Below are 12,262 nucleotides of genomic sequence, written 5' to 3' on the forward strand. Positions count from 1 at the left end.
CTACTGACTGAACGATGGCAGTTCAAACTGTGAAGGGGCTCAAAGGAACGAGATGCTTGGCATGAGGAGAGGCTGCTGCCAAAGGCACAGGGTGGGCTCCATTTTTGCCGTCTACTGCTTATTCTGAAATGACTTTCAAAAGTCAGCAGCCAGCAAACCGCAGGAAGCCTGTGGGATCAGCTTCTCCCCTTCTGTCCTCCTCCCTCTCACTGCAGGTTCTCAGGGCGGATATTCACTCAGGCTGCCGCCCCCCCAATATCCACAGATTAATAAGATTTTAACTGACTCAAACCTTATGATTAACAAAACAATGCTTATGGGATCTTAGAATTATCTAGTGTCTGTTAAAGCATGAGCTTGTAAATGCCATCCAATCAGAATTTTTTCCTTGTAAATCTCTTAAACTCAGTGAAAATTTCCTCCGGCTGTAGTATTTTTGTGAATCCTCACAAAACGCTGCAAGATCTAGATTGCACTATGACGTCCAGACAACTTTTTGCTTTGAGTTTATTGGAAACTCCACCTGGAGATGCCTCAGAAAGCAAGCCTGGTGCTCTGCTTCCAAAGATGACGACCTGGAAAGCCCTACGGAGCACAGTTTTACTCAGCCACATGCGGGGTCATTATAAGGCAGAGTCCTCTCGACAGCAGTGGGTGAGGGACAACGGGGAGTCAGTTTGGGAATGGCTCTTCAGCAACAAACTGTCTGCTACAAAAAGTAAGAGACAGTGTCGGGAGCCGATATTGTAGTGGAGGAGACAATGTGTGGAAATAAATTAAAAGGAAGGCTGTTTTCAGGTTCTGACAAGCCCCGAAGGTTGTCTAGACTTAGTCTAGATAATTAGTCTAGATTCTAGAGTAACGTTGCAATAGCGAGTGACTGAAGGACAGTGGATAATTTAATAAACAGGTGGGGAAAGGCCTCCAGGAGCTCATAACCAGGTAAATAAGAAAAACAGGCATGTAAAGAAATTGTTACATTATATATATATATATACATACATACACACACAGGAGCTCTGGTAGCATAGTGGCTAAGACACTTGCCTGCTAACCAGATGGCTGGCAGTTCAAACCCACCAGCCACTCCTTGGAAGGAAGGTTGGGCAATCCTACTTCCGTAGTGATACTGCCTCGGAAACCCAAGGAGGGGTCGCTATGAGTCGGGTCTGACTCGACGGCACATAACAACAAACAACAACATATATATATGGGAGCTCTGATGGCATAGTGCCTAAGGCATTTGACTGCTAACCAGAAGGATGGCAGTTCAAACCCACCAGCCACTCCTCAGAAGGAAGACTGGGCAATCTACTACCCCTCCAAGGAGGGGTCAGTATGAGTGAGAACCGACTCTAGGGCAGTGAGTTTGCTCTCTCTATACACACACACACACTTATATATATATGTTGTTGTTATTATGTGCCATCAAGTCGCACCTCACTCATAACGACCCCTCCTTGGGTTTACGAAGTGGTATCGCTACGGAAGTAGATTGCCCAACCTTCCTTCTGAGGAGTGCCTGGTGGGTTTGAACCGCCAGCCTTCTGGTTAGCAGTCAAGTGCCTTAGGCACTATAAGTCTATACACACACACATACATATCTATATATATGCAGTCATGTACAGCATAACATCCATTCAGGCAATGTCTGACCACATATATGTTCATGGTCCTATAAAGTTATTAAAAAAAAAACCCAAAAACTAAATCCACTGCTATTGAGTCAACTCCAACTCAAAACAAATCCCATAGGGTTTCTAAGGCTGTAGATGTTTACTTAAATAGATTGTCTCATCTTCCTCCTGGGGAGGAGCTGGTGGGTTTGAACTGCCAGCCATCTGGTTAGCAGTCAAAAGCCTTACCCATTGTGCCAACTGACCTCCTTATTGTTGTTGTTGTTATTTGCCGTGACCTCCTTATAAGGTTATAATAAAGTTCAGAAATCTCATCTGAGAATGGGATGTAGGGAACCCAATAGCTTTCCTCATGCAACATTGTATATCTCTTGTACACAAAACAATTGTGCTGCCAGGCATATAATGGTATAAAACCAAAACCAAATTCACTGCCATTGAGTTGTTTTCCACTCATAGTGACCTCCACTGGGTTTGAAGGCTGTAAATGTTCACAGAAGCAGATCACACTGTTGTCCTTCTGTGCTGGTGGGTTTGAACCGCAGACCTTCCATTAAGCAGTCAAGTGCCTTATCCACTATGCCACCAGAGCTCCTTTATAATGATACATATATAACCTATAATACATGCCTTGATAGTCATAAAAAAATGCCCATGTTACCGGCCTATGTATGTACTGTACTAAGGGCAGAATACTGGACAAGCAAGGTAAGCACGGGCTTACTTGTGCTTACTTAGTAATCTTTAGCGAACGCTCACTAAAGATTACTAAGTAAGCACAAATAAGCCCGTGCTTACCAGTTTTGTGAAACTGTTCACTACAGATCAGTAAGTGAGGACGAGTAAGTCCATGCTAATCTTGCTTACAGAGTACTCTGTCCCTGTCAGGGATTGTAAATTTGAAAAAGGAAGGTGCTTTTCCTTTTTGGGAACAAAGACAGATGCCAGTCATGTCCAGGAGCAGAATCTCTGAGGTGGTGAAAAAAATGTGAAGTTATTCACCATAGATTAGTAAGCAAGCACAGGTAAGCCTGTGTTTACCTTGCTTATTGGTAATAGAACAGGCTGTGCTGGACTTCATATCTAAAAAGTTTACCGTGTAACAGTGTGTGTTTCACTTCTTAGGTGGTGGCATCTGATCTCATTTCTTGAGTGTTGTAGCATTATATTTGTTTAATTATTATTTTTTTTTAAATATAACCCTGAAGTGCATCATGGCTCCCAGATGCAGTTAAACCAGCACTAGTGCCCAAGCCACTCCTCGGAAGGAAGGTTGGGCAATCCTACTTCCGTAGTGATACTGCCTCGGAAACCCAAGGAGGGCTCGCTATGAGTCAGGCCAACTCGATGGCAAATAACAACAACAACAACAACAGTGCCAGCCACAGCAAGAGGCAAAGGAGGAGTATTACTTGGAAGTGAAACAGAAAGTATGAAACAAAGTGAGGGTGAAAAGCACTGAATGCTATTGCTTGTGATTGAGGCATGCTGCACATGACAATCATGAAGATCCTCAAAAACAAAGAAAAAGTCCTCCAAGCTGTTAAAAGGTCAGCTCCACTGAAACGCTCAATGCTAACCAAAAGGCACGCGGGACCAACATCCTATAAGGAGGACCTGTTAATGACGTGGATTGAGGACTGTTCTGGTTACCTGGTGCCACTCTGACAAGAATCTACCACAAATGGGATGGCTTGAAGAAACAGGAGAGTATTCTCTTACAGTATGGAGGCTTTAACTCTGAGTTCAAAGTGCCAGGCTCTAGGGGCTGGGTGAAAGCCCCTCCACCTTGGGCTTCAGCTCTGCTTCCTGTGCCCGGCCCACTGAAGCTGGAGGCTTTTCTTCACTCAGCTGCTGGTGGTGGAGGCTGACAAGCCCAAGGTTGACAAGTAAAAAGGCACAGTCCTGATATTACCAAACCACATGGTAGGCCATTAATTCAAGTCCAGTGAAAGTCCCAAGATTGGCAGAGCATGGCAGGCTGCTGAACAGCGACTTGCCACATGCAGGGTTCAAGTGTGCCATAAGCTAGAGACCATTCCCAAACCTGCTTCTTATATATGGGAAGCAGACCACATCCCTAAAGCAGCTACTCAACTGTTTATGGTAGATCCCACCACTTAGTTGATTACCAGTCTCATCATTGGGAATACTACATCCAGCTGCCCAGCCACTCAACCAGGCCCAGCCAAGTTGACACACAACCTTAACTACCAAAATTCCACCCCTTGTCAACTTAGCAACTGTACAGATCTTCAAAGGGTGGCATCTGTACAGATCTCCTCCACTGGGTGGCTCTAATCCCCTACATAGTTCCTGAGACTTCACCCCCTTGGCCTGGCAGCCCCATTCCTCTCCCTCTTGGCCATGGCAGCCCTGCCCCCTCTCTCTTGGCCAGTGGCTATGGCTCCATCCCACTGGCCCACATGAACGAGCAGCCCCACACTCCAGAACCAAGTTGGTAAAGGTTTAACTCTTTGAAACCTAGGAAGCTATGGTGGTTCTACCACCAGAGGCCATGGTCCTACTCTTTGAGGCTGAGGCAGCTCTCCTCCCCATTTCCTTGCTCTCTCTGCCTCTGCCAATCAATGCCCGAGGGCAACCCACTCTGATGGAAATTTTCCTGTGCAATGGACACTTAGCTTTCTTGCTCCGTGCCCTGGCCAAACTGCTTCTCCATCTCATGCTGCTCTTTTCTACCAATTAACACCCGAAGGCAACGCACTCTGCCAGGAAGCCACCTACCCAATAGCATCCAGCTTTCTCCTCCGTGGGCTGGTAAGGCTGTCACTGTCTCATGCTGGGTCTCTTGGCTCTGCTCCTGCCATCTCTCATGCCGCATGTTGGGGTCTCTCTGCCAGGGTCTCAGGTCAAGGTCACACTCCACCCCTGTTTCCACATTTTAGGTATCTGCCAGAGCAGCACACCATTCTCTTGGTATCATATTCTGTTCTGGTTATCTAGTGCTGCGCTGACAGGAATATACCACAAATGGGATGCTTGAACAAACCGGAGTTTATTCTCTTATAGTTTGGAGGCTTTAAGTCCAAGTTCAGAGTGCCAGGCTGTGTGAAAGCCCCTTGACTTGGGCTTCAGCTCTGCCTCTTGCTCGCAGCCCACTGAAGCTAGAGGCATCTCTTCACTCAGGCAGCTATTGGCTGCTGACGTTAACAAGCCCAAGGTCGACAAATAAAATGGCACAGTCCTGATGTTATATCAAACCACATGGCAGGTCTTAATTCAAGTCCATTGAAAGTCCCAAGGTTGGAAAAGCATGACAGGCTGCTGAACAGTGACTTGGCTACATGCAGGGTTCAAGCATGCCATAAGCTAGAGACCATTCCCAAAGCTGCTTCTTCCGTAAGGAAGCAGGCCACAGCCCTAAATTTAGCAACTACTCAGCTGCTTGTGGTAGGTCCCACCATGGAGTTGATTGGCAGTCTCCTCATGGGAATAACTACCACCAGCTGCCCAGCCACTCAACCAGGCCCAGCCAAGTTTATACACAACCTTAACTACAGCAAGGATCAAACACAAAAGCAAATCCCTCTCAGCAAGCTGATGATCACTGCTAAGGTATGAAGTTTGTTTGAGAAGCAGGACCAGACAACAATACAGTGTTTGCACAACATTCAAATCACATAACATCCTATTTTGCAGAACGTATCCTTCTGTAGTGATGCCGCCTCAGAAACCCAAGGAGGGGTCATTATGAGTCAAGTTTGACTCAAGGGCAGTGAGTTTGATCATGAATGTTAAGTGACGCGTGACGGTATATATGTATGTATGTTTATATATATATATGTATACACACATATCTACATATATATTATATAAATATATACATTTGCACACAGGTGTGCGTGCACACACCTGCATACACACACTGTACAGAATTAATACAGTTTTTCTATTAAAAAAAAGCATCTTAGAGTGTTCATCTGATATTTACTAAAAACCCTACCTCACACAGCAAGACAGGATTAGCAGAATGGAAGCATTGGAATGTGGTCCATCCACCTCTCTTAAGGCAACAATTGATGCACACAGCTTTACTGGACTAAGTGGACACGAATATAGTTAACAAGCAACTTCTCCAACAGCTTCTGTAGGATGGTCCGAAGTGGGACAACCACACACACAGTGAGAACTTTGAAAGGACCTATTAAATCCTACAACTTCAAATGGTATGAGGTGCCTGAGGCCTGAGGGGGAATCAGCAGTAGATAGACCTGTCTGGCAAGAGGCTGTCAGGACTAGAGAAGCTTCACTTAAGCCGAGACGTTGGTATAAGTGATGGTAAGAGACAGCGCATTGCAGATCGTGTCATCCTCTGAGGTCTTTGCAACTGTGGAAGGACAACTCATCACGTCCTTCAGAACCCACACTGGAACCGGGGGCATCTGTGCCTAGCTTCAAAGGCTTTGGGGTTGAAAATACACTTTCTAAAGCCCTTTCCACCTTAATATTCTTCTGTTTTGTGATCTATAAAAATCTCTATTTTCAAAATGGTATGAGGGATTTCTGTGCAAGAATGGCTGAAATGATGCATATAGTATCTCCTCCACATTCCTTTTCAGATTCACCGTTGCTGCCGCTGTTAGCTGCTGTCAAGTTAATCCTGACGCATAGCATCCCCATGTGTGCACAGTCAAACAACTCAATGGTGTTTTCAAGGCTGTGACCTTATAGAAGCAGATTGACAGGCCTGTCTTTCCAGTCTCCTATGGTGAGTTCAAACCACCAACTTTTGGCTAGCATTTGAGTGCTTAAACATTTGTGCCACCTAGGGACTCCTATGTGATATGTCTTTTCCTTTTAATTCTGTATCTTACGTAACTTTCTCAATTTTAGTGAAGCAAAAGGAAGATGAAAGTACTTACGGTAAAATAAATTCCAAATAGACATATACCTTTATTTCACCTATAACAAAGCCACCACAGTGATTCCTTGTGTTACAGGTAGAACTGCTTCACAGGCTGTAACATTTATGGAAACAGATCACCAGGCCTTTCTCCTGTGGTGCTGCTGACAGGACTCAAACCACCAACCTTTAGGTCAGTTGTTGCATGTTGTCCAGGAGATTCTGACTCACGGTGACCCTAAATGACAGAGTAGTTGAGTGTAAAGCATTTGCACCACCCAAGGACCTTTCCGTAAGATTACAACCATTTTACAACCAAGATTACAATGATAGGCTTCAAAATATTTACATACTCTAAGTTCACATGTCAATTTGTAGCTATGATAATGGTATATGCTTATTAAAAATGTCCATAATCCTATAGTAAGTGGCTTTTATCCTATAAAGGAAAAAGATGATGATGGTGATTTTGTTAGGGAATAATTATCCATTAAGTAAATTTAAGGGAAGTGTGAGAAATTTCACCAACACTAACACAGAGGCACCAATTTGTCTTCTATGCTTATTTACAAAGTTATTCAATGGGGGCGATAATCTTGCACTTTGTCTACCCAACACAGTGTCTAGACTTCTGTTGTTCAACACAGTAGTCACTAGACACAAGAGGCTATTTAAACTCAAATTGAACTTAATTAAGTAAAATAAAAAATTCAGCAATTAAGTCACACCAGCTACATTTTAAGTATGCAATAGGCACAATTGGACAGTACAGATCTAGAATCTTTCATCATGCCAGAGAGTTGTATTAGACAGTGCTGGACATTGTTTGGTATATAAAGTTGAATCCCAAGAACATGTTAATCAAATGAAGCACTATTCACATTCAGTGCAATAAACTAAAACAAACAGACCCAAACTCACTGCCATGAAGTGGATTCCTACTTAGAGTGAACCCCATTGGATTTCCAAGGCTGTAAATCTTTACCGAAGTAGATTGCCCCATCTTCCTTTCACAGAGTGGCTGCTGGGTTTGAACTGCTGACCTTCTGGTTAGCAGCCAATGCCTTATTCACTATGCCACCAGAGCTCCTTATTCAATGTGTGGTAAATGGAGGCATCACTGAGGCCACCGAGAAAGTTCTGATTAAATAAATAAACTGATTGCTGAGAACTAGTCTCTAAGAGAAAGTTTATAAGGGTCTAAGACAGCACTTATTTTAGACCCAGCAAGAAAGTCCCTAAGCTGCCATAAATTCTAGATGGCTGCACCCTGGCTCTCCTCCACACCAGGTGAAAAGTCTCTAGGGCCAAAGGTATGTGTTCATCCAAGGTCTATGCCACTTCCTGCTTTCAGACCACGTGCAAGGTGCCCAAGCAAACCAGTCGCCACGGAGTGGACCCTGACTCGTGGAGACCCTATTGTTTCAGAGTACAACTGAACTCCACGGGGTTTGCAATGGGTGATCTTTTAGAAGCAGGTTGCCTGGGCTTTTTTCAGAAGCTCTTCTAGGAAGACTGAATTTGTCAACTTTTAGTTAGTAGGCAAGAGTTTAATCATTCACGTCACTCAAGGACTTCTCTGAGGTGCTCAGCCAAACCAGAACCCATTGCTGTAGAGTTAATTGAGACTCATAACAACCCTAAAGGAAAGTAGAAGTGCCCATAGAGTTTCCAAGGCTGTAAATCTTTATGAAATTCCCTGAGTGTTCCCAAGACTATTTCCTGGCCCTGAACAGGCCTTTTCTCAAAATCAGTCACACGCATGGTGTGTGGATACTGAGGTCTGGGAGACGGCCAAGGGCTGGATGTTGCGCAGTGTGGACTGGTCAGGGTGTCCACACATGGCCTCTTTTATTCCTTGATGAACCTAGCCCAGGAAGCAAAGGCCTGGGCCCTGGTCTGACCCTCTCCTCCCTGAGATATTTTCTGGGTGGAATGGAACTCCAAGGTATCTGAAAATTCTGTCTATAAACTTGGACTTCTAGGTTGTTATTAAGGTAAACTTCTCACTGTAGGGGAAGAGAAGTGATTTGTTAGCGTGATATGATACTCAGACATTTCAACACGTGGTATGTGAGCTCTGGACTTGCAAATGTTAGGTCATTCATTGTAGGTATCATAGCTGGAGGAGATGAAGGCCGGAAACATTTTCCAAGGTCCACTTTCCCGTAAAGGAACCGGTTTCTTAGTTTTAATGTATTTGGAACAAATGAGACTTCTGTGTGCGAGGAGAAGGCTTGATAAATTCCGTCGGGGTAGTGAGGTGGGAAGAATGCCAGTAGGTGTAGGGGTGGAAAGGCAATTTTTCGTTTTGGGCACTTCTCCCTCGAGTTGTTTGTCAAGGATATTGAGTCCTGCAGCTTTCCCTCACTCCATCCCTGGGGCGGCCCCCAGGGCCTTAGGGCGGCTTTGTCTGCAGGGCGGCAGGGGACGGAGTGCGGGAGAGCAGCCACCGCGGCTGGAGTTTGGACTAGAACTTTCTTCCGCCTCCTCCACGAGTTACCGCGCTCCCGCAGGCCTCACGCTCCTACCCAGAGGCCGAGTTCCGGGAGCGGACGGGGTCGGGGTCGGGGTCGTGGTCGTGCCCCCGGCGGACGGCGACGCAGGTCCTGGGAGCGCGCGCCTCCTTCCCGGAGGGGAGAGGCGAGGAGCAGCGGGAGGAGGAGGCGAAGGAGGGGCTGGGGCGGGGGCGTCCGGCCGCAGCGGTCGGGGAGGAGCCGCCGCGGGCCGTGGTCCGGAGAGGAGGCGGCGGAGGAGGCGGTGCTCCTGACTGTCCGTAGACAGGCGCTGGGATCCGCGCGGCCGTGACCCCACTGCTCCCCAGAGGCCGACCGCGGCGGCCGCGGACAAAAGAGCATGCCGGCGCCGAGGAAGGCCCGTCTTCCAGCCGCCATGAGGCTCCAGGCGCCGCCAGGCCCACGCCTTGTCCCCGCCCGCCCGGGCGCAAGAGCCGCCCGCTAGGCCCGCGCGCCGCAGATCTACCCGCAGGCCCGGCCCGCCGCCCGGCCCGCAACATGGAGCCGTTCGGGCGCTGGCGGTGCCGCGCGCTGCTGCCGCCGCGGCTGCTGCTGCTGCTGCTGCTCGCGTTGCTGGGAGTCGGCGGCTGTGCCGCGGCGCTGCCCCCCGGCTGCAAGCAAGACGGGCGGCCCCGAGGGGCCGGCAGGGTTCCAGGCGCAACCGAAGGGAAGGTGGTGTGCAGCAGCCTGGAGCTTGCGCAGGTCCTGCCCCCGGACACGCTGCCCAACCGCACGGTCACCCTGTGAGTAGCCCGGGGGTGCACCCCTGCGCCCGCTCCTTTCGCTCCCGGCTCCTTCTCTGGTGTCTGCTGCTCTCCACGCAAGTTTGGAGAGGGGTCCTGCCGGCATCCACGCGCCTTTGTGTGACGAGCTGCCGGCTGGGTAGGGGGTCGTGCTGAGTATGGAAGCCTCCAGTTGGTGTGGCATGAGTGAAGGTCTAGGTAGTGGTGGTGGTAGAGGCGGCAGCAAATATCACTGTCCCAGAGCTGCCTTCCAGCTTCGCTAAGTTTGCTAAGTAAAAGTTTTCGGGCTCCCAGGCGCGCCCTGCGCAATCCGGGACGCTGCGCTTCTGTCGCCGCGCGGTGCCACGTGAGGAAGCGAGTAAACAAGTAGTGGGCCGAGTTAAAGCTCATTCATCTCGGACGTGAGCGCCGGGAAAACTCAGTGCTGTATTAGAAGCGGCTGGTCCTTCAGCGTCTGTGCAAATGAATTTGCACTTCTGTTGGTAGAGTTCTTAGAGTATCAAAACATGAGGACTTTGAGTGCTCCTGTGTGAGATCGCGAAGACCCGAAAACGACTCCCTTGGCTTTTGCTCTCGTAAAGAGCTCTGGTACCACAGTAGTTGAAGCATTTGGCTGCTAACCGAAAGGTCGGCAGTTCGAGCCCATCAGCCGCTCCGTGGAAGAAAGATGAGGTAGTCTGCTTCCATAAACATTTACAACTTTGGGAAGCCTATGAGGCAGTTAAACTCTATCCTGTAGGGTCGCTCTGAGTAGGGATGTACTCCACGGCAGTGGGTTCGGTTGTTGCTCTCTGCTTTATTACAGTTAAGGCGTACCTGTTAACATAAAGTTGCTATCAAGGATGAGACATATATTTGAGATGAAGGCGAACACTTTGCATCCTGTTACATGGACTTCAGAATTGAGAACTGGGTTTGTTGAGACATCCACTCACCTCTAGAGACTTGTGATTTACGGATTGAGTTTCAACCTGGAAAGAAAAGTTTGGTCTGTCATTCACGTTGTGAGAGAGGTTCGATTCGCGCCGTCTAGTTTTGCAAGTGTAGCTTTGCTCATTCTAGCTGAACACTTGGCCCCAGTGTCTTTTGATTTTATATTTGGAACGATAAATTGGTTTGGAAACGTTTAAGCCTAAGTGTTTCTAGTGGCTGTTTTGCCAAGTGAAATATGAGTCCCTTGGCTCCGTGTTCCTCCATGTTGTTTTGGTTGGTTTCCTAAAAAAGAATCAAGGCTACCACTATAAAAACACGAAGGCTAGGGCATCAACGTGACCTATGAAAAGACTTAAAATACAGCTTTTAACACACCTTAAGCAAGAGGATATGCGGGTGAGCGTCCAAGATGGGTGTCAATGCCACTATTCACCTTTGTGCATTCTTCATTTCAATCAAATATTTAGCATAGCACTACTGCTTTTCTGTCTACTTAGGGAGGCAGGAAGATGGGTAAGACAAAACTTTGCTTTACTTGTTTCCTTTACCAACACAACACGTTACCTTTTGGAGAGGGTTGTAGTTTTGTGTGCTTTTTTTGTGTTTTGGCCCAGTCTTTTGAAGTGGTTGGAGATGCCCCTTGTTACTCTGCAGAGCTTAGCCCACAGCTAAGCAGTGCTGCTGCAGACATTTGGGTTCTGGATCAGTGGCACTTGAGTTATGTTTAGGTCTAGTTTTTCTGAAATGTCAGCAATTCCAGCTGGATTAGATCAACTACTTGGAAATATTTGATGTTGCTTTGCAGAAAAAAAAGTAAATGGTATTTTAGATGATCACTTCTCGGTAGACTATGAGTTAAAAATATTTTATGGAATTTTTCATGAGCTGATTGGCCAAAATATAAACCAAGTTGACATTGAGTGGACTCCGAGTCACCATGACCTCGCTGTGTGTGTCAGAGCAGAACTGTGCTCCATGGGGTTTCCAGTGGCTGATTTTCACAAGGAGGTCACCAGGCCTTTCTTCTGAGGCACTACTGTGTGGACTCGAACCTCCAACCTTTCAGTTAGCAGATGAGTGTATAAATGTTAATCATTTTAATCCATTTCTTTGTGCACTTGGAAGCTCTTAAGCTGGAAATAAAATTAGTAAAACGAGTGGGAAGAAATTGCTATTTAAAGATCAAATAAAGTGGATGAAGTTAGTTGAGGTCTAGAGAGTCTTGGTGGCCAGCTCTGTCACTTTACTAGTGCAGGAACCGGAGGCTCACTACGGGCGAGTGACTTGCTCGCGTCTGCATGGTGCATTAGCCGTGTGGTCTGCCTCCCAGACTCCCGCTCTGCACCATGTTTTCTCATCTGATCCCCCACCTTCGTCTTACCTTTAAGTTAAGCACATCCTTTGCTTAGTGATTCCTCAGTAAAGGTAGCATTTTGAAATTTGGAATATAGGCAAAAATGTGGTTCTTCTTACAGGTGTTTGGGGAAAAAATTCATGAATTGAAGTCTTAGAACACCCTTATGATAGTGCAGTAGCAAAAGGAACCCATGGGTGGGCACTCGTGGCCAC

At 47.0% G+C, this 12,262-nt stretch overlaps 1 protein-coding gene across 1 annotated transcript in view; it reads left to right on the forward strand.

The window, feature by feature from the left end:
- Window positions 1-9,515: 9,515 nt before the first annotated feature.
- Window positions 9,516-12,262, forward strand: part of ADGRA3 (adhesion G protein-coupled receptor A3) — a 204,825-nt gene continuing 202,078 nt past the window's right edge. Inside the window, exon 1 of the mRNA XM_007954828.2 lies at window positions 9,516-9,760. Coding sequence (XP_007953019.1) covers window positions 9,516-9,760 — 245 coding nt within the window. The remainder of the gene's footprint in view (window positions 9,761-12,262) is intronic.

Source organism: Orycteropus afer, unplaced genomic scaffold (assembly GCF_000298275.1).
Source record: "Orycteropus afer afer isolate SDZICR_OR568_19922 unplaced genomic scaffold, OryAfe1.0 scaffold00475, whole genome shotgun sequence".
Taxonomy (NCBI): Eukaryota; Metazoa; Chordata; class Mammalia; order Tubulidentata; family Orycteropodidae; genus Orycteropus; species Orycteropus afer.